Here is a 22,631-nt window from a genome sequence, read left to right as displayed (position 1 = left end):
GCGGCGGCATCCTAACTAATTTTCTTTGCCCTACCCTTATCTGGCACTTTCTCGGGAGGATGATGATGGCGCTTTTCTGGAGGTCGTTATCGGTGAGTTAACCGTATTTCCGATGTTCTCCTTCGGACGACATCCACGGGTAAGGCACGTACCGGTGCGGAACCTATACGTCTGCCGGAGCGGTAAGTGAGATAGTGAGGAAATTGAGCTGCCTAAACATACAATATGCTGTACGAGATCTGCCCTGATAACGCTAACAAGGCGTGGTCGGCGGACGAAGCTGCTATCTGCGGCGTACGACTGAATGTTATCTCTGGCTCTTAGTTGTGCATCGTATCCGTGGGTGCAAGTGTACAATTTAACGTTAACGCAAGTTTCTGTTCGGTGCTGTTGGTGGCTGGGAAAAGCTCAGGTTAATTTATGATCAATTCTGGGGAGGATAGCTGTCGATGTGCAGCTTTTTAATTGAATTATAAGCCACAAAATTAAATAACTCCTGCGAGATTGTAATCAAAAATACGATGATTGGATTTTTACCTGCTTGAAGATTTATAGCATGCCTCATGCAGATCATGGCATCTTCGCACCTCTGTGGAGTTTGCGGGCATTGACACTGTCGTGGACTTGGTATGTATGAGCACAAAACTGAATCGTTATGTTCACTCCAGTTGACTTTGTCAACGACAAGCATGGCTAATATTTATGTGTATGTGTGTGTATGTTTTTTTTCTAGCCAAGAGATAACATGTCGTGGTGTTGCATTCTAGCTAGAACCAACTTCAAGATTCCTTACAGCTTAAACAAATATAAATACGTTTGTTTACACATTGTTGATATCTCTATCAGATAAAGGTTATGGAAGCTTTTGCACGGCTACAGCTAGGCAACCTGAGCATGATCCAAAGAAACCAAGACATTCGTGACGAGTTCCTCTACAGGCAAAGCTATCCCGCTTTCTTGCCATCCAGAATTCCATACAGCTACATCATCCACTGTCAGCGTCATCAGTTTGTGGGGGGAAATCGTGACACACGATAAATGTATCAACTTCCACACCATGATTAACCCGTTGTAAAGCTGTCTCTTCCCCTTGGTACCATGGACGCATTTGCTGTGTTCTCGTTCATCGGAGTTTTAAATCTTCATTCCCGCTTCTAATCGCGATGACGAGCGCCCACAATAAACACAAAGCCACTAGAAAGCGCCAAAGAAAGAACCAACTGGTGGTTTGGAACGGTACAAGAACCGCGAAAGAAACCACGTAACAAGTACAAACACACACACAGACAGACACACATACGCACCCGGCAATTGCTTCATTAATAAAACAAACCTCGCCCATTCAGCAGCGAACGTGCGCGAAACGGCTTAGCGCCCGTAGCCTGCCCCTTTCTTTATTCCGAACCAGGTCGAGTGTCTTGTGGTTCTGTTATGGTGGTTAAATAATGAGACCGCTACTCGCGACACAGCCAGAACACGAAAAGCATGGGGGAGAGTGTGGTAGGCTCGGCCCTGTGATGAAATAATTACGTATAATTTCTCATCTAAAACACTCTATCAAAGGCCCCTCCAAACATAGAAAAAACGTCCTCGGTGTAACTGAGAGCGCAAAACAGGCAGAGAATCTTGGTCGCGGTGCTTTGGTTTGCGACAACTCACCGCTGCTTTATGAGCTCATTTTGTCTCTTAATGTAATAAACAGTCCGAATGGAGTTTACAAGAATGGGAAGAGTTCCTAGGCCGACACGGTTAAGCGCAGTGCCAGGAGTGCACGTGTGTCTAGACGCGTGGAGCACTTCGCCGTCAGCAGTTGGCAACATTAATTTTCACTAATTTTCCCAAGTGGCCCTTGAAGTCGCCCAGAAGCGGTATACTGTACATCAGAAGGCATTTAAAATTAAATGAAGAATACAGCCAAAGGAAACAAAATTCTTCTCTTTTTTCCGCTGACGTATCTGGTGAAATGAAAGCAACAACAAAACCGATTCAAAAAATGAAAAAAATATGGGCTGGGAGGTAAGATCGTGTATGAGATTTTACATACTACATGCTTTGAGTAAGCTCTTCCGAATCGTGAGCATTTACAAAAGAAAAAACGCTCACCGAGCAAAGAACGTGTACAGTAAACGAGATTCTTTTTATTCTCACCCCCAACGCTCGCAACCCTCGGGAGGGAGCCGAGCAGACGAGTGAACAAATAAAAGTACAAAAAAGCACCCCCACAAGATATGCAGGAAGGATACAATTGAAGAGGAATGTGCAACAAGAAACATTCGTATGCAGGAAGCGTATAGGAGAAGAATTGTACCATCGTTCCACGTTGGGTATATGTATATACAAATGCATTCAAATATGCGAGGAAAGATATTCAGAGACGCTGTTGATGCTTGTCGCTGATTGCTGTTGAGTGGAAAAATATACTTAGCTAATTATGCAATTTTCATTCACACATGCTACTTCAGGTTAAATGTAAAAGCATAACACAATTCTGCAGCCTTTAACCGGAAAACAAGAGGTAAAACAATGAAGCAGGAAAGTTAGTATTCAAGTTATTCTAACCAGGCTAACCATTCCCAACGGTTCCCAGTGTACATTATTCATCTAACTTGATAACTTGTGATCCGCAGTTGCAAATCTTCTAACAATTTGTTTTCCGTCTTCGATGATTTATATTGATCTTCCTGAAACCCGCCGCCCGGACGAGTGCGATTGTCTTGCTGTCACTGTTGCCATCGCGCACAAAGCTCCATAAAATCAACAGCTTATAAGCTGAAGCAGCACTTTAATGACTCCCAACCGACCATGAAGGTTAGCTCGGTAATATTTCAACACGCTTTAAACGCTAGCCACACTACCACCGGCAGCAGCTACCTACCTGCAACGACATCGGTGCCGTTCCGGTAACATCATCGACGGTGTTGTCTTGCTCTCTTCACCACCGCTACTTTTAATTCACGCCACCAGGATAGATTAGTAGATGCGGGTCCACACCCCGAGCAGTGAACCGGTTGGGAGTGTCACTTCAGCTTGTCTCAATCAAACCCCATCACTATGTTTACATACATTCTAGCAGTTCAGCTTTTTTTTGCTGTTGTCTTTCCTCTCCATTTAAGTACCTTTTAATCTCTAACACGCACACGCCGTAGTTGTCGTTCCGCAAGCACTCACACACGGCCCATCCAGGCGATGCCGTAGAGCGATTAAGTCCGTTGGCAACTAGCCGGAGATTTTATCGACAGCGCAATATCGATTCGGCGTTTTCATTACTTTTTAATGTCACTCCCTGGCACAGAACCCTGGCGACGGACACACCCCGAAGAGCCCCGCACGCGCTCCGTTAGCACCAAAAAACTGTCCCCAGCTCGACGACGGACGACGAGCAACAGCATCCGAGGGCGATCGGAAAACTAATCACGCCGATGAACGCCCAAAGGCCTGAAGCTGCCGGCCGAAAGTCGACAAAAAAGCTTCAACTTCAACGGCCGAGTGGGAGTGTGCACTGTCAACTTCGTCAATGGGATGGCGGAGTCTGTGTGTATGTGTAAGTGTTTCTATCCTCAGACCGGATCCACAGGATTGGCAATGACTAGTTTCATCTCCGGTTGAGGTCCGTGGGTTCAATAGCCCAGCGGTGGTCACCAAGCAAACATAGTGCGCACCGCCATGTCCACAGCACACACACACACACTCACACCCGGTCACTTACTTTCTCGTGAGTAAAACCCGTGTCGAACCAAATACAGCCATCCCCACATAACCTGTCGTTCCGCAGACAGAAGTTTCACTAATTGATTTTTACTCAACTCCACACCACGCTTGGTGTACGCTTCCAATCAAACGATGCTTCGGTCACGGCACACGTGGGATGGTACGGAACGGAACTGACATAACGCGTCGCACTTAGGTGGCAAGCAAAACTCTCACTGAAACGTATGGTTTATTAGTGGCTCATAATTAATGCACAATGAACTGCGACACTATCCAGAATTAACACCAACATCAACCGGAACCTTTACATCACCACCATTTCCAAACTATTGGCATCAATACCCTTCCGAGACGGGTGCACAGTCATTTGCGGACACTTGCTTACTACTGGCAACGCAGCTGTCAACGAACCACAAACTGTCGTCCTCCAATCTGCAATTCGTAGAACTTTTATTTCCACTCCCAGTCCCTCTCACTCACACACTCTCTGGTCACTTCCTCCCCACACAGATAGGCCTCATGCATTGGCGGACAGTAAAAAAGTGGTGCATTTGCCCGCTACGCCAATATCTACCCGCCAGACTGGAGGGCCTTCATAATTCTCTCCCAGGTTGTGCCATTTCGCAAGCTCTCGCATTTCTCTCGCATCACCCAATTTGGCACAGACCACAGGATTTTGGATCACGTACATAACCCGGATGGGGATGGTGGCGGCAACATGGCTCGCGTAGCTGCTGTAGCAGACCCCCTTCATCTAGGCCTCGTAGAACGTCAGCCTACTTTGCCCGCTGTTCTCGCAGGCAGCTACGAACTCTAACTATGTCACTTCCTGGGAGGGACAGGAAAGAAGAAAAAATACGAAATAAGCGTACCCCGTTCCTTCGCTTGCTCTCCTCTTGGTGGGTCGATTGCATCGATCTACTTTAGCTCGGTGCGGCCACACCGCACGATCGGACTGCGTGTGTAGATTTGTGTATGAAAGTTCCACTGTTTACTGGAAACCCTTCCACTTTCATTCTTTTTCCTCCCGCAGCGCCCAATCCCCACACAATCGATTGTCTGCGGCATATCCGACGCTGCTCGCCCTTCTCGCTTCGGTTCGTGCGATGCGGGCATATATTGTTGTGCTAACCTAGATATTGTGTCACTCCGCTCTGCAACTGCAAGGTGAACTAGCTGACCGACCGACTATGTCCCAACCGAGTCTAGCAGCAGCTACCAACACGGGACGCAGCCTAATACTACTGTCGACTGCTTCACAAAGCATTGCGGATGTAGTAGCAGTTCGCGATACTGGATAAATCTTTGCCATAAATTCTCCTTTCCCAAACCAAACCAATCTACGAAACATTGCCAAATCAAATCAACTAAAACAGACTGCTGCTGTAACTTCTGTATGACTTCCGCCCGCTGGAAACCTAGTTTTGTGGCGTCCCACAAATCTACTTATTCCGCTACATTCGCGTAACATTACACCATTCCATCCGTCGTGCTCCCAGACGTAACTTATATTTTATTGCAAAACTTGCTCAACGTTCTCCCGAAAAAAAAGTTGGTCGTTTTAGGGTGGATTATTTTTCCTTTTTTTGTTTGTTTGACAACAGATCTACGAAAAATCTCACACGGTGCCACTATTTTGTCCGAAACGAAGGAGAAAAAGTCCCTCATTTCTGCAACCACCTGGAACGTCTCCGGAGGAAGCTGTACCATTATTACATCTTTGCATAGCCGGATCCAAGCAAAGCGGAACACGAAAGAAAAGTGCTCGGAATTGACTTCCGTCACTAGCAGACGACGAGCTGTAATCGCTTCCGATTACACGCTTCCAAGTTTCACCTTCCGATTCCAAGGGTAGTCTGGGCTAAAGTAAGAGGTGGAAGTAACAAAAAAAAATCTTCTGTTTCAGCAGAACTTCTATTTGTACAGACATTTGTGAAACTGTCACGTGCATTATGCTGGAGTGAGGTGCAAATACCTTGGACCATTGCAGATTGAGCGACAACGGAACCGTTTAGTGGCGTTTACTACATTCATTTAAGAAGAAAAAACCAGACCCTTTTCTGTGGATGAACCAAAACGTTTATGCTACTATATTGAAACAATGATCCAAATGATTTTCCTAGTAGGTTTACGACAGTATGTTTGGTATGTTGGTGTCACTTTGCAGCCATTACCGTACTCTTCATGAATTGACTGCTTTTTTGTGAGCATCACTACTTTACAGAACGCAGAAAATGATAGATGAAATATAAATGAGCATTTCGAGTGGAATTAGATATTATCCTTCAAAATAAATGAAGGGGCCATGAAAGTCCCTTTCGGGAAAGAGATTGTATGCTTTCAATGGGGTCGATGACGGGAAAAGTTGAGCATCATTCATCTGTACCGGAAAGGTCATATCAAAAGTATAAAAATATGATATTAAACCCTTTTCGCCCTCGATAAGAACTCCATCCTCGCCGGAGATTGTATTCATAAAGAGGTGGAGTGCTTTCCATGCTCGGCCGCACATCCTTTTTGTAGCTTCAACGAACGCAATAGAACGACACCGATAATGACCTTTTCATCGGTTTCCTGCAAAATTGAAGCAAAAAAAAAACGCACAACATAAAAGTTGTATAACTTTCGCTCACTTTCTCCTTCGACCCTGGGTACTCCTCCGTATATTCAATATTGCTCGTATTGCCCTAGGAATCTAGTGTTTGCTGAAAAGACCAATCTAGAAGGCCGGTTCTGTGAGTGTGCCGGCACATTGATAAGACCACTCTCTCTCTCTCTCTTTCTCCCTGTTCGCTCAATTATGCCACATTCTTCCCTACTCGATGAGATCTGCTTTTAAGAAAATTACCCCACGCCTCGGTTGCATCCGGTAGTTGCAGACCTAGCGAGCGCTTCTGCGCACTGACGAGCTCCGGTTGAATCGTACCGGCGCTCGCCGGAATAGTTGTCAGCACCAAACATCCAGATACCGTTCCCTCTGCCTAGGAAACCGGTCTGGAGAGTGTTTTGAAAATAAAAACAAACTCAACCTGTCGACCGACGCCCTGTAAAGACCGGGTCAGCCAAGAAATTGTGCTACTCGCTAGGGACCACTGCGGTCATTATTATTACGCGAGATCTAGGCAGGATGTTTCAACCGGGTGTGACAACCGGTTGCACGGATCGTCCGCCCCAGTAGTTTGATGAAATTAATTGTAAGAGTGTAAAAAAAAACGAAAGTTCCTATTAGAGGAGGAGGATTCAGCAAACATAGTAATGACACTAAGTAAATTAATTCTTATTACAGCCAATTTAATATCCACGCCTCATGCTCGTCTGTCTTCTCACTGACACCGGGAATCTCAATGCTTGGCGGATGCTACCGCCTGTTGCTTTGTCGGGGAAAATCTCACGAGCAAATGGTGAGAGATGCAACGGCCAATAATGAGCCTTGCGTGGGAGTTTCTCTCCAAAGGACACTCATTCAATCGCCCACCAGGGAATGGAAGATAAATGTCTGTGTGCGTTTGTGTACTTTTTTGTGGGTTTCACCAACGCTATGTTATATGGTCGTTACAATTACATTACACAGCTCGCGGCATAACACACCCCATTAAATCCCACAACGATGCATAATGTGAAAGGTTACAGGATAGCTAGGGTACGGAAGGAATGGTTCAGTGGGGGCTTGCTATTTCTGTACTCGCAGAAAAATGTACCGCTAAAACTCACCGACAAGATAAAATCAGTGCGTTGTTGGAAAATCAATACGGTTGGGGCATGGCAAAATACACAAGCCGCCGTTGCTTCATATTTTACGAGCCCTCCCGTATTGTAGTCTCACATGCCATACATTAACAGGAGGTCTGCGATGCCTTTTAAAGCAGGTCTTAAGCAATAAAACATCGTATCGGTGTCACTTTTCGACAAGATACGACCATTTTAAAATAAACTGATAAGAGTGACATTAAACGCCCCTCTCCCTAATAACAAACTAGTACAGTGTTAAGGATACGTGCCTTATCAAGTCTTACTCTTTATTAACATCTTAAACCATCAAAAAAGTGATAAAGATGGCGTACTTAACTTATGCAAGGTGTCATTTAATTCGTTGCTGCAAAGTTATGAGAGCAATTAAACCACCTACAGTGAGCAGTAAGCAGCAGCAGCAAACCAACCCACCGTAGGTAGAGGTAATTTAAACCGCACAGTAAACACACGCTGCTCCGAAAATAGCACCAAACAAACTACCGAACAGGAGATTTATCGAGCATCTTTTGCGCCTTCCCAGAGCAAATCGAACATCTAGATTGGCTGGAAGAGTTCTCCGGAAGGTACAACTATTAACCCACATAGATTCCAGCTAAGCGCTATTTCCTGAACCAGCGGGTCGTTGAATGAATGAAAACTCCCAGCTGGATACGTGACTTTTTGCTCCAAACAACTCGATGGAAATAGCCAATGAGCTCAGTAGTTCGCTATGAGTGACACCTAACAGCATCACACACCTTTTGTTTGGTCTTTCGTTGAACTCTATATTAGTTGGAGACCATACTTGAAATTGTTTGTTATTTAGCAAAAAAAAACAACTCCTTAAAAAATTAAGAATCCAAAAGCTTCCGAATATTCAATTACCACAGTTTTTGAGAGGTGAACAATCAATAAAATGTGATAATAACAGGCTTACGTTATCTAGTTTATTCCACACTTTTCATGTTTTAGATATTGGCTTTTAGATCCTTTGAGCACGTGTTTTTCAGAGATTTATTTAAAACCAATTGTTGTACCAATTGTTAATTCCACTCAAGTCTAGATTCTCAAAGAATGTTTCTACATCCAAATACAACTGGAAAACTTCGAACAATTCTTGTATACCAGTATTCAATGCCAGTTTTTGAGGTCAGCACGACCCCAGGTAGTCAATGGGCATTGCATTACCCAGTGGGAAATTCTAAAATAGTACCACCACAGTGATAATGACTGTAAAACCTGAAAAATAGTTCAAAAGACATTCTCAGCTGCAACGGCTATTCCCGCCATAGTAGCAGCTTTGGAAGCCGTACAACAATGGGCAGCAGTACTCCCCTACTTTAAAACGTGCTCCCCAACAATCACTGCAAACGCTCCCCTCGTTGACGGTGGTAGTAACACCGGGAATGCCCAGTGAAACACGCACTCAATAACCCACCACACCGGTCACGAGCAAAAAGGTCTCGGACAGTCTAAGCCTCGGAATTGCGGTGTGACATTCTATGCCACAGACGGGCGGAGGAGGGAACGATGACTGGCTGACTGACTGACAATGACCGTCAACCGAACTCCACACCCTTGATTTCCAGCCTGGATGATGCAGGCTAGTCAAATGCAAACGAGCCTCCATTCCCGTGTGCGTCTGGTAGCGTGGTGACTCTCGAATGCTCAAGTACATCAGCATTACCAACGACATGATTATGTAAAATATGTACGTACATCATTCCATCATTTCCATTAAACTGTCCCGTGCACTCTTCGCGCCTTGCAACGGAGTAGCCCATCTTTAGTGGTAGATCTTCAGAATGGGAATGCAAACAGAGAACACTCCCTTCCTTTGTCGCAAGGCATTGCTACAACATGATTAATGTTTTTTTGCCTGCTTTACTGATACTTTCAATCAAACGTGAATGGGAAATTTATTACGGTGCGCATGATGATCAATTTCCGTATGATTATAATGTCCTACCAACATTAAGAACAGCCTTCAATTCAGTATTACACAATAGATGAACATTATTTGTATGTTACCAAACGAAATACAGGCTTTACCCAACGCATTGGAGCTAGTGGACAAAAGCAAGAGAACCCATTTTTTAACAACAAAACCTCATTGTTCCTTACTACAAACGCGAAAACTACTCCCGCATCATTTTACCGAAAAATAAAAAAAAAATAAACAAGCAAACTCTTTATTTGAAACATGTTAAAAAGCGTAATACACCTCCCGCGTATACACGCGGGAGCAGGAAAATTGCGTGCGGGGACAAAATTACCCACCAACCAGGTACGGCACTAAGGACAAAGCGATTATTTCGGTTACCGGTTGGATGAGCCGTCAGATTTGGCTGCCGAGTGTCTGCTGAACCTGCCGGAGCTGAACACAATGCTTGTACAAATGCACGGTACAGTACGCGCGTTGCTCCTTTTTTTGGGGCCACTTTTTGCGTGGCACTGCAGAACAAATTCATCATCTCTCCCGGGTCCTGCTGGTGTGTGTATGGTATGGCGCACTCACCTGTGAAGAAAGAAAGAGAAAAGGCCAGGAGGAAGGAAGTTAGTAAACATTACATGCTCATTGTGACACAATTTGAAGATAATTTTCGAAACCGAAATCAATGGTTGGATTGTGTCGGAAGGGTAGTAGAGGCTGGGGAGGAAGGGTGTTAAAAATTGGTTTTAAATTTGAGCACAGTTTAAATTGCCCTGCGATTGTGGCAATCGCTTGCAATGGCGTTCATCAAGCTGTGAAAAGATGTATTGTACATTTTTCAGTTGGAAAAAAACTGTGATGAAATCAATGGTTTATGGTAAATTTACATAAAATTAGTAAGAGAATATATTTTTTCATAAATACGCAATGCCACAAAAAGGTTAAATTTATTACTTTGCTGCAATACTGTCTATTGACCTATATAAATGGGCGGTTTACTTTTTGGTTCCTCTGCTTTCTTAAACTTTCAGCACACTTTGCGCCATCGTCAATTGCACCAAGTTAAAGTTTCATGAAATTTGTCGTAAATGAATATTTATGGCTAGAATCCACCGCGGCAAGTGTCGTTTGGCTTCCTGTACATCGTTATGCTTTCTTCGAGGGTTTCTAGCATAAAAAAAACGCCGCATGATATACCCTACCGAGCAGCGCACTACCGCCACGTACTTTCAATTATGGTTGACATCATATTTTACCAACAAAATATGGCCGCTGTTTCAATGTCCAATTTCTCGGGAGCATCGAGTTCACTCCGCTTCTGTGTGTGCGTCCTTTTTACAGAACCATTTTTGCTACAAACTTTTCCCAGATCCAGCATGCGACTTTGCAGCACCATGTTGCACACACAACCGATTGTACTGGCGTTTTTCTACTTGGTGCATATGTTTTTTGTCGTTCCAGCACCAATCGTGTGCATCGTGAAATAAAAATACACACACCAAAAGGACACCATTCCCGTTCCATAAATCGATACAAATTCAATCGAATTGCTTCACTGATGCTCCCACATCCGAACGATTCCGATAAAGCACCATTAGGCACAGAGCTCAACGATAAGAACTGCCGGAATTGTACGCATCCTTCTTCCAGTGGTGCTGCCGGGAGAGATAGACTCGCGGATACAACTGTCGTGGTTGTTTTAGCACATGGCACATGCCAAGTCTGTTGTAGATCCGCTCGAAACGGATATCAGTTTATAGCGAGGACGAATGGAGGGAGCGATACGAAGGGAAATAGTAATGGATTGGATGGAGCTGGATATGCTTGTGAATTGAAATTGTATGATCGGATGATGTTTTCTCGATGCTCGTTGCTAAATGTAGCAAAAGTGATGGTAAACGATGTCGCTATCATAGGAACTCTTTGTCTCTAGGTGAAGTTGAGCGATAGCAACGATAGCAGGGCTTTAAGAATAACATAACATAACCCAAAAAAACAAGCATGACGTGAGCTCGGTTGGTTTTATACGATTGTCAAGGGATTTCGATGCAGGAAATGATAGCTATCTTTGTTCACATGTTGATGCACGAATCAAGCATTGGAGTTTATAAAAATACGGCAAAACAAAGTTTTACGAAATGAATTGCGTTTAACTCCAGATTGTTTCGATCAGTTATTATATGGTTTTCCAGGGGTTCTCATAATTTTGAGTCATTTTTTTGTTGTTTTCTTATGGATACATTACATTGGATATTCCTATTGTACGTTTCCAAACAGGATACCGTAGAGTCCACTTCATGACATCAACAGTTCATTTCTCATAAGAAGAGGTTAAGAAAGTGACCTTAATTCTCAAAAATCCTGTATCATATTTGTTGGTTCTACAAACTTTGTTCAACTACAAAAAGGAAGTTTAGTTTGTAGTTATTTATAGTGTCGCAACTATATTCACCACAAACTAAGGATTCAGAAATTCTTCATCACAAAGCCAAACTGGTTTCAACTTGTTTGGAAAGTGCATTGAACAGTTTTTCCGATAGTAATTAATATAACAAAACTCCTCCTCAATTCAACATCTCTTCTCAAAGAATACATTGCATCCCAACAAAAAGATCATCAACAATGCAATCAAGAATCAGCACCATTTTAGTTCAACCAAAAAATGAGCACAACAGCCGTCCGTCCTAAAGGGCACACTCTGCTCTATACCGAACACTTAACCTGCATCTTCAAACCACTCTTGGCTCGGGGATTGCTCTCCACATCAACAGCAGAGTTCAGGCCACGTTCTCACCACCGTCCAGCCGGCAGCTTCTCGCGAAGCGATCGACCATAATAATTCACAGCCATATTTTCTCGGATCATCCCAAAGCTGCTCTTGTCGGTGGGCCGGTTGTGTGTCTGCTGCTGATATTCATGCTTTATGCTGCCCCTACCGACGCGGTCAGTGATGGGAGGTGCCGTGCTTCAAACAATGCATCACTAGCATGGCGTGGAAAGCGTACCGGCGAATCGACTTAATACTTTCACGATTCCTACCCCGGGCACGCAGCATCTTCGGTCACAGCGAAAAGGCGTGAAAAGCGCCACTTTCTGTCGGACAATCTGTGGCGCTTCTAGTGGTCCTCCTCCCTCGCACCGTTCGTGCTGGAATTTCAAGCGTGGCAATGAGTGCGCTTTTAACAAGCCGCCTTGAGCCGCACCACACGCCACATAAAATCTTGCGAGCGCGATGTGTGTGCGATTGAGTGCAATTTATGTGTTTCAATCATAAGTTAGCAATTTATGGACGATTTGGATGATAATTTATTGGAAATTATACACGAGCTGCATCGAGGGGCCAGCGCCGCAGCATTCTTGCAGTGCCGTATGGTGGAGAGAAATGGTTGGCAATGGTGGTTTAACGTTGTGGGGAAATTTGAAGAAAAACATTGCAAAACCGTCACAGTAATTTACGGTCGCTGGAAAACACCATGACGTTACACGTTCTGTGGATATGGCTTCAAGAAACCGAAGGGAAAGGATAGGAAGCGAAGTACAAATTACCAGGAAATGATTGATGTAACGCCGTTGTGAACATAATGGAGAGCATGCACGTTGATTATGTTGCCATGTCAAACGGTTCCCGAAAAATGCCGAAAAATGAAATGGCGGAGCAAAGACACAGCGTTACCACTCACACTCGAGACAGGTTTAAGATTAGATAACGTGCCTCAGCTAAGCCTGATAAGTTTATTTGATAATGATAACTTCAGAACTGCGTGCATTTGATACATCCAAAGTTCTTGCTTGCTTATCTTCAAGGTCTCATATTTTGGGGTAATCTGGTTTACAGAGAGACTAAATGTGGATATTGCAGATTTAAGTACAGTACCTTGCAATTACGCTCTATACTGCGAACCTTGCAATATATTATTCCTAGAAGGATAAACAATTACGATTTCTCCCACCAAGTGGAAGATGCACATAATTCTTCCACCTACAGCAATTTTGTTCCAGCTCACCGGAGAAGTCCGAGATATCGAAAGTCTCCAAAAAGCAAACCAAATTAGCTACTACGGGATCTTGCGTCCAAGTAAGTTGGGAAAACTTATTAGCTTCCTGTAAGCCAGGCGCACCACACACGCAAACTTTGCCATGTGCTGTACTGCCGAGTCGAGATTTTGTCGAAACAGAATACACCTAACCTAGCAGGTCGTTCGCAAACATTGGCTTTAGGGCCGTAAATTAATATCACCTACGCTACTCGATTTTGATGCCCTAAAGGTATGGCCTGAACACACACACACGAATACCCACAAAGTCACAACGAAACTCCTTCGGTAAGTTTTTCTTTGCTTCTCCCTTGCGCCGCTCCACACCATGTGATTTCCATACCACCACCACCAAAAGCGGAAACGTGTTTTCTTTACCGTTCCGAAAACAAACAAACAAACACACGTGAACTGCCGTGGTGTCTTCGCCGTTGCTCAGGTAATCATGGACTGAAAATGAACGAAAACAAAATGAGAGCAGCAGCAACAGCAGGGTCGCGTTCGTGAAAGTGGCGGAAGATGTCAAAGGGCATCAACGAAGCCAACGGGTAGCGCGTCTAAACCCGGCAGCCACTGGGAATTGGTGTGCTGATTTCAACGATATCGTGAAAAGCCAGCCCACGATACCCTAATGTGGCGCACGTGGCGCGAAAGAAGGTACAGCAACCCGAAGCAGTTTATACACCATTGCACGCGGGACGGCAATTTGAATTTCAATTTGTTTTGACATTTTTGTCGCGATGGTGGGTGGTACGATAAGCGAAAGAACAAGTAGGTTTTTTTTCTTCAAATTTCAAATTTAAGGATTACAAATTAAAAGTTTTTACATTTCTAGCGAACTTGGGAATTATTTTGCAATCGTGGAATTTGTGTTATACTTTGCGGAAAGGGAATTTATCTTGTTTTAATATTTTACAAAAATATATGCTTATCGATAACGTTCAAAAGTCGATTATAACAGACGAAAGGCCTTGCCTACGTGTTACAAAAAAAAGTATGAATTCCATTGCCACCTAGGCACAAAGAAATCGACCTAAAAACTCTCAACCCCCTTTTTTCTGCACACCTTAACATTATTTCGATGAAAGCAAATTGGATCCTTTTCACCCTACCTGTGCAGCGGTAAAAACCGATCTAATACAGCATGACGGGGAGATGTTTTATTTGATGACGCTGGAAGTCCCTTTGTTTGCTTTTTGACACCTCCCGGTTCTTTTGTAACGACCTTAACCAAACTCAAACATCGAAACAGCGCACGAGGGAGACAAAGTGTAGCTGTAGGAATAAGGAAAAAGTTAAAGCACTTCCCCGCGGGACAGTATGCGGAATGGGAAACGAACGAAACCAGCCGCTCCAGCGATGACTTATTGGATAGCGTTAATCAAATGGTTTATTGTTCTGGCCACCCTTAAAAGTACTGTCTGGCGGGAGACGATATGAATTTTCAATTTGAAACATAAACACCGCATTGCTACGCGAGTTTTACAATCGTTATTTACCTTTGAGCTGAGGTGAGATGAGGTGAGGCGCGGCCTCCATTCGCAATGAACGACAGAATGACAGTTATGAACTTTTACTTTACGTTCTTCGATCCTGCGACGTCCTGCGTTAGTAAACGCATTACACCATTTTTGGTATTGATGTGAGTGTGCATTGTGTTACATTTAATTGCCTGCTGCATGCGAAGGTCAATGTGGCGAGGAGTTTGAAAAAGAAACAGAAGAAAAAACAAGATGTATTCTGGAGCAGTGCCATAAATTAGGTATCGCTCCACCGTAAAAGGAAAACACGAAACGGAACACCTTTTGGGTAACATAATGCACTCAAAGCCTTTGCAGCATAATGTCTCATAAATAAAATTGAATTCCGTCTTCCTTACGCTGTTTTCCCGTTTCTCTTGTTGCAACATCATTTGCCCGCATTCTCTGTTCCTGACATTGGCGACCGACAAGAACAACAGCAACAACAAAAAAAACTCAACCATGTGTAAGATATCTTGAGACGGTACCGTAACACCTTCATTAAGTACACGGGTGAAGCGAGACAGCGAGAGTGCGTTGGATGCAGCTGCTGCACGCTGCACAGTTCAGCTTCCGCAGTTTGCAGTTCGCGGTTGGTGAGCGTGGTGACGCCGATCGTGTGCATCGAGTGCCCACTTGAACTCCGGGCATGAGCGCGAACACTTGATGAGCGTCATCTCGGACTGCAGCTGCACAACGAAAACCCCCGTGTTCGGTTCGGTTCGGTTTGCGCGTTTAGCAGATTCCTGCACTAGTTCAATTCGTACGGCTTTCGTAAGGTACGGGAGTTGTGGTGTAATCCTGCTCCAATAGCATTCAAAACGTGATGAGTGCATTCGTAAGCCTGAAGTAAACGGCCATCGAAATGCACACCTTTATATCTGCTCCACATCTGTGTGTGGAACTCCATTTTCCAACTACGCTACTCTATCTGGAACGAAGGTTACAGACATCAGACCAAGCAATCTTGTACAAGACAACTGCAACCGAAGCATTCCGAAACAGCGCACTCCCAATTTGGATGCTATTTCTGTTGCGAATAGTCGAACATGTACGAAAGGCTCAAACTATTTCGAAACGCACACATAATAGCCTCCCCAACTTGCCTAATGTAAGCCCATTTTAGGGTTCGTCGATTAGCAGCAGCGCCCTACACTTCGGAGTTTAAATGCAGTGTTTTACCGGTACGTTACGAGAATGAAAGACTTCGATGTTTTGTACCTTTTTCGTGCCGAAAAGCGAGGAAAGTTAGTGACCTGCTGCAGAGGAGTGTATATGCGCAAAAGACACTACCATAGTCTAAAACTATTCAACTCCAATTTGGAAATGGACCTTTCGGTGCTTTCTACGGGGTAGCTCTTGTTTTGAGGGAGGAGAGTTTCACGCTTAACGATAGCGAACTTCTACGGTATGTGTGTACCAATTTCAACACATTCTTCCTTATAAAGGAGTGCCCAGTACATCAGGCAAAGTGTTGTTGAAAACTCTCTTTCTTACAAAAGCCCCTTTCTTGAAGTGCGCTCTAGCGAAAGAGTCAGCATCCGTTGCGTCACATGCGTACGACTCCCCGATGGAGTCACTAATGATGGAGCATCATGTTCACAACTATTACACGACAACTGTGCGCGCTCGCTACGCAATTGGGACCACAAATTGGAGTTTTCAATTAATTTTAATTGCATCACGTAGTGTGGAAAAACTACGCTAGGCATACATCGCATCTCGTCGCCTGTTATGTATGGCGGTGAGTTAGGAATCTTCAAAATCCCGGCTTTGCTGGTGCTTTTGCATGGGATAAGCCCTGGCAGCAGACGAGCAAAACCGTACACCTTTTCGGTCCTCTTATGCAGACTGAACCTAATGGCATGCGTTCGCATTGTATAGAAGGCAGTGTTGAATGAGCGAGATACATCCGTGCATTACGGCAGCACATCACATATAATTAAAATCTATTTTAAAACAACCTGGAACCTGATATCAGAAGGCGTACTTCACCACAGCAAAATTCTTCAGAATCTGTGTCTGGAAAGGAAAACCAAGCAGGAACATTACTAACCGCTGAGTCCAAATAGGAGCGCATGCATATTTTAACAATGCCCTTCAGATTCAATTTACCGAAGCCCAAAAACAAAACAAAACAGACCGCAATTAGACTTGCTTCAACAATGGTCGCCGCTGTCGCTTTCTTTATTCAATCTAATCTCGCTAACCGAAAATTGACATTGATGAACGAGCTCAAAGACTGCCGACAGTGAATTTCATACAGCGACACACAACTTGAACTCTCGCCCGAAAGATATAATTCAGCTTCTAATGCTATCAATTTATGACCATGCGTGCAACAGAATTCAACTTCAAACAGACCAGAATCAAACTTGTGACTCATGGTAGGCAAGAAAAAAACATATTTAAAATCAACAATAAATAACAACCGCATGATACAGCGCCCCGCATACTACATCAACGGCTGAAAAAACACACTCATGCACGCCAACACTGCGAAACACAAAAACCGACCATTCAGCACACACCAGCTGGAAGTACTTAAGCTCATCCAACACGGAACACCCCAACAAGCCAAGTTGACAAAATGCAAATGCTGCCAAGTACGGGGATGACAGCGTGTGACAGCTTCATTTCGATTTATGTGGCGGAGGTGCTAACAAGCAAGCCACCAAGTAGTAGCCGTTTTTCGCAGTTCCGCAGCACACCAACCAACGCTTTGAGCAGAAGATTTGGCTAATGCTTGAGCTGACCTGGTGGAGTTGGTGAGTTTGCGAACGTTTGTCCTTCCGTGCTATTTATTTTGATTACACACCATGCGCAAATTTGAAAAGCGCACACGAACAGACCGCCGCTCTTTCCATTGGACCAGGAGTAGTGAAGACATCCCCTTGTTGTTTGCACTAAACGTCTCCAAACCTGCAATGTCATATTTTAATGTACGCGCTCTTACCTGCTTGGCTACCCCCCAAACTCATCCTTTGCTATTTTTAATGGCATAGACCATAATGGTTACGAGTTTCTTGGAATTCCATTCATTAACCACAACGTTCGAGCCAGCTTCCAAAACAGCAAAAATCATCCAAACAGATTTGCGCAACGGACAATCGAACAACAAAACAACCGCATGATCTCATGAAGGTACAGCGCGCGAGATGGGTAAACAATCGGCCGCAAAATTTTGCACGCCATTCGATAAATGCTTTGCGTAATAGAAAAAAAAACGATAGAAGAAGAAACCGAAATCTCACTGCAGTCATTGATTTCTTCTAGCTCGGGCTGGTTGCTGTTATTTGCACTACTGCTGGGCGCGCATTACCGGCTCTCGAATGCGGCTAAAAAACAGTGAAACTAATATCGATGCCGAATGCCGTTTAGACATGCTCGCTCCGTGCGCGCTGCGGTACGGGTATATTTTTGCGAAGCAAAAAAAAACTACCCCCAACTAAGACTGTTTTCACTCATCAAACCGGACCTCTCTCCTCCACATTGTGGGTACACATAAATAGGAAAAGCACACCTCCTTCACTGGGGGTTTGGACTAAATCAATGCAAACACGGGGTGGGAGTGTTTGATTTTCTCCAACTGTACTGTACTGTGCCGCGCGTCAATGAAGAAGCAAATATTTGTGCAATTCAATTATCGCTGGTCGCTCAAAGCGGCCGGCCGCGACCATCTGTTAGAGGAGCGGGAGCTAAATCGTGAGTGGATAATGCATGCTTCCTTCTGGAGTTGCGGTATTTGTGTTTCGGAAATAAAATGTTGTTGAAATATATTTTTAGCATGCAGAGGATTTTCACCAAAACTGCCACGATTTGCATGTTTTTTTTTCTTCTATGATTGCGTCAGTTGTAGGCGCAATTGAATGGTTTTAGCTTTCTTTTATTGGATGTCCTTGAACCTGACCCTGATTCGAATTGCATGTGTATACCAACTAGATCCGGAACTAGATCTTTGATATTGGTGTTAATTAGCACGATGTTAGAGGACTTTTGTTTTAAATAAACTCTCATAAGACATCTTAAGGATTATCCATAAGTTACGTAACTCTCACAGATGAGAGGGATAATCCATTGCCGTGCTACGATTTGTTACATACGAAAGAGAATGGACTAGAAACCTTGGTACGTAATACCAATAAAGATTTAAATAAAATGGTACAATAGAACCAGCCCCTAATTATTTTCTTTTCTTTTGTATTCCAATTCAATTCGCTCCAACAGAATAAGTCAACAGTGTAGAAGATTTTTATAGATTTAAGTAGATGTTTAGAGTAACAGTAACATTAATGGAGTAATTTACAGAGTAGCATATAGCGAAAGAGGTAACAAATTGTCATTTTTTGGGTTACGTAATTGATGGATGACCCTTTGGCCTATTAAGCTTCCTGGTCAAACAAATCAGATTATTAAAATAAAGTTGCATCGGAGTTTTACAACTTATTTTCAAATTCACTACTAACTTTTAATTTTATTTCCCATCAAACTGGTCATTGCACACATCAACACCTGTGCTTCACAATCCTACACCATCAGCCCAAGAAAAGCTTCCGTGAAATCAACATCATAAAGCTCAAGGCGATCTTCACTGGGTGTAAAATTCATTAGCAATTCACAACCCGATCTGCGCGCATCTTCCATCCCCGCTAACGATGCTCGAAATCATTTTGCACTATAACGTGACGAAACGACAAAATCAATCGAACGAGCGCTGTAAAGCGGTCAACCATAAAGAAGATACGCACCCGAACGACCAAAATAACCTTCCTTCCCCTCTGGCGCAAACCAGTCACATTTAATTTAATTTACACTCTCCGGCCTTTTGTTTTCTGGCATTTCAGACACAAACAGCGCACATAATGAAGCAGACAGGCTTTTGGTAAGGTTGATACAATAATCCCTCCAAACAGGAGCAAACAAAAAAAGACAACGATGGCATTGCGTCCTCCTGCTGGACCGAAGTCTAGCGGATCTATGGTTAATTTATTAAATCACGATCGTTCGGTGCACACAATAATGAACCTCCACACTGTGTGTCCCTCGGTCAGTCTCTTTCCCCGCGGCGTGCTGCCAAGCATCATTAACAATATCATCATCATTAGCATCATCAAGCTGGGGATGGAAAGGAAAGAGAAAACTCGTACAGCCCGGTGGGTGTACGAGAGCATCGATTGCAAACAATAAACGCCGAAGGACGACCGTGACCCGTTTGAGCGAAATCGTTTCCTCCCCCGCAGTGTCCTTCAGAAACAGAGAGGGACAGAAGACAACAATCAAAAAAAGGTAACAGTGTCTGGTTTCTCCCCAAATTTTGTTGCCGGATATCCCACGGATAGGACGACGTCACGTGAAGAATCTTTGTGTTGTCTTTCGATGGTAAGAGGATGTCCCAATTTTTGGATCCTAGCTTTTGTTACGCAGTCAAAAAGCCAAACTGTCGCTGTGTGGCGCTGATCATAAGCTTCTCTCAGTGCACAATCCCAAACTCCTGCACTCACCAAGCACGTGGGTTGTGTTTGATTTGTTAATTAAGTATCTGCCGCGGACTCCAAAAGCCTGGAGCAGTGTCGCGATGTCGTAAACGGCGTGTGGACTGCAAGCTTACCTCCTCCCGCACCGCTTGAAATGTGAGCCTGCTTACACCTCAGCCTGAGGGAGCTGTTGCTCCAAGGAGCTGAAGGACAAGTGCCACTGCGCTGCGCTGGAGTAAAGTTTACGTTCCGGTGTAAAGGCTCCCACGCGCTGCATGATTGACCATCGCATAGCGCCAAACAGTCGTGGCCTTTTGCCACTTGCCACTCTGCACGAGTGGGGTAAGAAATGTGTCCCACCACCCGGCTGCGGCTGTCCAAGATGGAGATCTCGGACGCACGAGCCGTAAATTGGTTGCAGTTGAAAAATATCGAATTTAATACACCTACGGAACCATTTGTCTATCATCGGCCCACCTTCAGCTTGTGGCAGGGCGACACACCACCCAACTAAATGAGTCAAAAAGTTCGCCCGAAATTTGGAACAGGTTCTCACTTGACTGCTTGCCTAAAAAGAAACAGCTCCGGAGAGGCTGGATTGCATTTGATTTCCTTTACCGAAACGGCTGCAGACGGTAGGAACCGTCGCTGACAAGATTATGTTATAAATGCGAATGCTGATTTTTAGGAGCGACACGCCGGCTTTGATTGGCGTATAATTTTTCGATAAAATATTCTGCCAAAGCGTTTGACTGGCGATAGAGACGATGAACCGAAACGAGTTCATTTTGAAATGACGATTTCGGGCACCGGGTTTTGATGAAATATGCCGCCCGCTTTATATCAATTTAAATTAAGTGCCATAAAAAATAACACATTCAGCGACAGGCGCAGTCAACTGACGCTCCAAACATTAAACGTGACCCCGACGACCACATCACTATTATTTGATGTCGCTACGGGCAGCAGGTGCAAAGTGTTGCTCATGGCAGCAGCAGGCACAGCACGCGAAACAGGTTTGGGACGCGATGCGACCGCGAGAAAGTCCACGTACCTCCACTACTGTGCGCTCATCATCGCGAGCAAGCGTGTACATTAAAGCGCGCTACTCTGTCCCCAACATTACGCAGCCACACGCAACCATTAGCCTTCAAACCGGATGGCGAAAACAAAAAAAAAAAACAGCTTCCAAGCTGAACGATTGCGGAAGGGTGCAATCGTTGCTGCCGAAAAATACAGAAACCGAGGTGATGGGAGGTAATTCCATCGGGAAAACGCCCAAGAAGTTGGGATGAAATGATCGATCATTTTGAACGCTGATGCCAGTAAAATTAATACCAACAAAAAAATTGAAATGGATGGAAAGGTAAACGGTGTACCTTCCGCTCGGTAAAACCAGGCAGCTGCAAGTGGAAATTAAATGATGGTACCACTTGAACGATGAAAGCTAATTCTCCAACCAAGGAATTCATTGCTTTCTGAGCAGATTGTAGTTGTTTATACATTCTCAGTACCAAGGCAGGTGTAAAAAGAACGAAATTTATGCAGGCGTGCATCACGTTAATTATTAAAGAGAGTTGCATAAGCATAAGAACACATCTACTAGTGTTGGACAATCCAAAATTTAAGATAAACTCAAGGGTCATAAAACTTAATATCTAAAAGGAAAAGTCTTATATTCTTAATACGTTCTGAAATTCAATACAACTAGAAGGAAATACTATCAACATATTCTAGTTGAGGCACTCATCTCAAGTCTCTTCCAATACTAAAACTGATACACCACTTGTTACACTTCTAGAATCCAATTTTAGGATTGTTCGAGTAAATTCCTGAACCTACTACCGGTCTTGGAACTGATTTTGAATCTAGAACTGACTACGACCAGTCCTAAAACTGATCTAGGCAGCTCCTGGGCTGAGAACTGATTCCAAACTAATTTCGATCATGGACCTGATCTCGAATCAATCCTAATCTTGGGACTAATCTGGAATCCATCCCAGTCATCTTATAGATCCTAAACATATCCAGGACATTAATCCTGGAAATCTCAGAAGCTGGAAAAGATTCTGAACTTACCTTATTTCAGGAACAATCCCTTCAGTATTATTGTCATTCGTCAGATTCCGGACTTTGCAACGGAGCAACGGCAACAATAATTTATGGCAATTTCAAGCAAAAAAATAAATGACTTTCGACAGTTTCCGACTCTTAAGCATCACCAACGTACAGG

The 22,631-nt window shown here is 44.0% G+C and overlaps 1 protein-coding gene across 4 annotated transcripts in view; it reads right to left on the bottom strand.

Annotated features, from left to right (window-relative positions):
* LOC120902967 (IQ motif and SEC7 domain-containing protein 2) overlaps positions 1 to 22,631 on the bottom strand; it is a 192,718-nt gene that overhangs the window by 144,596 nt on the left and 25,491 nt on the right. Inside the window, exon 1 of one of the 4 annotated variants that reach the window (XM_040312096.1) lies at positions 2,876 to 3,026. The exons of 2 other annotated variants lie outside the window; for them this stretch is intronic. In XM_040312096.1, the coding sequence (XP_040168030.1) occupies positions 2,876 to 2,910 (35 nt within the window). In that variant the 5' untranslated portion in view covers positions 2,911 to 3,026. Of the gene's footprint in view, positions 1 to 2,875; positions 3,027 to 22,631 lie in introns of those variants that run through there. One more of the 4 variants, XM_040312094.1, reaches the window with a different exon arrangement.

This window comes from Anopheles arabiensis, chromosome 3 (assembly GCF_016920715.1).
Source record: "Anopheles arabiensis isolate DONGOLA chromosome 3, AaraD3, whole genome shotgun sequence".
In the NCBI taxonomy this organism is placed as follows: domain Eukaryota; kingdom Metazoa; phylum Arthropoda; class Insecta; order Diptera; family Culicidae; genus Anopheles; species Anopheles arabiensis.
Note: the sequence above shows the minus strand (reverse complement) of the source record. Positions and strands in the feature narration are given on the sequence as shown.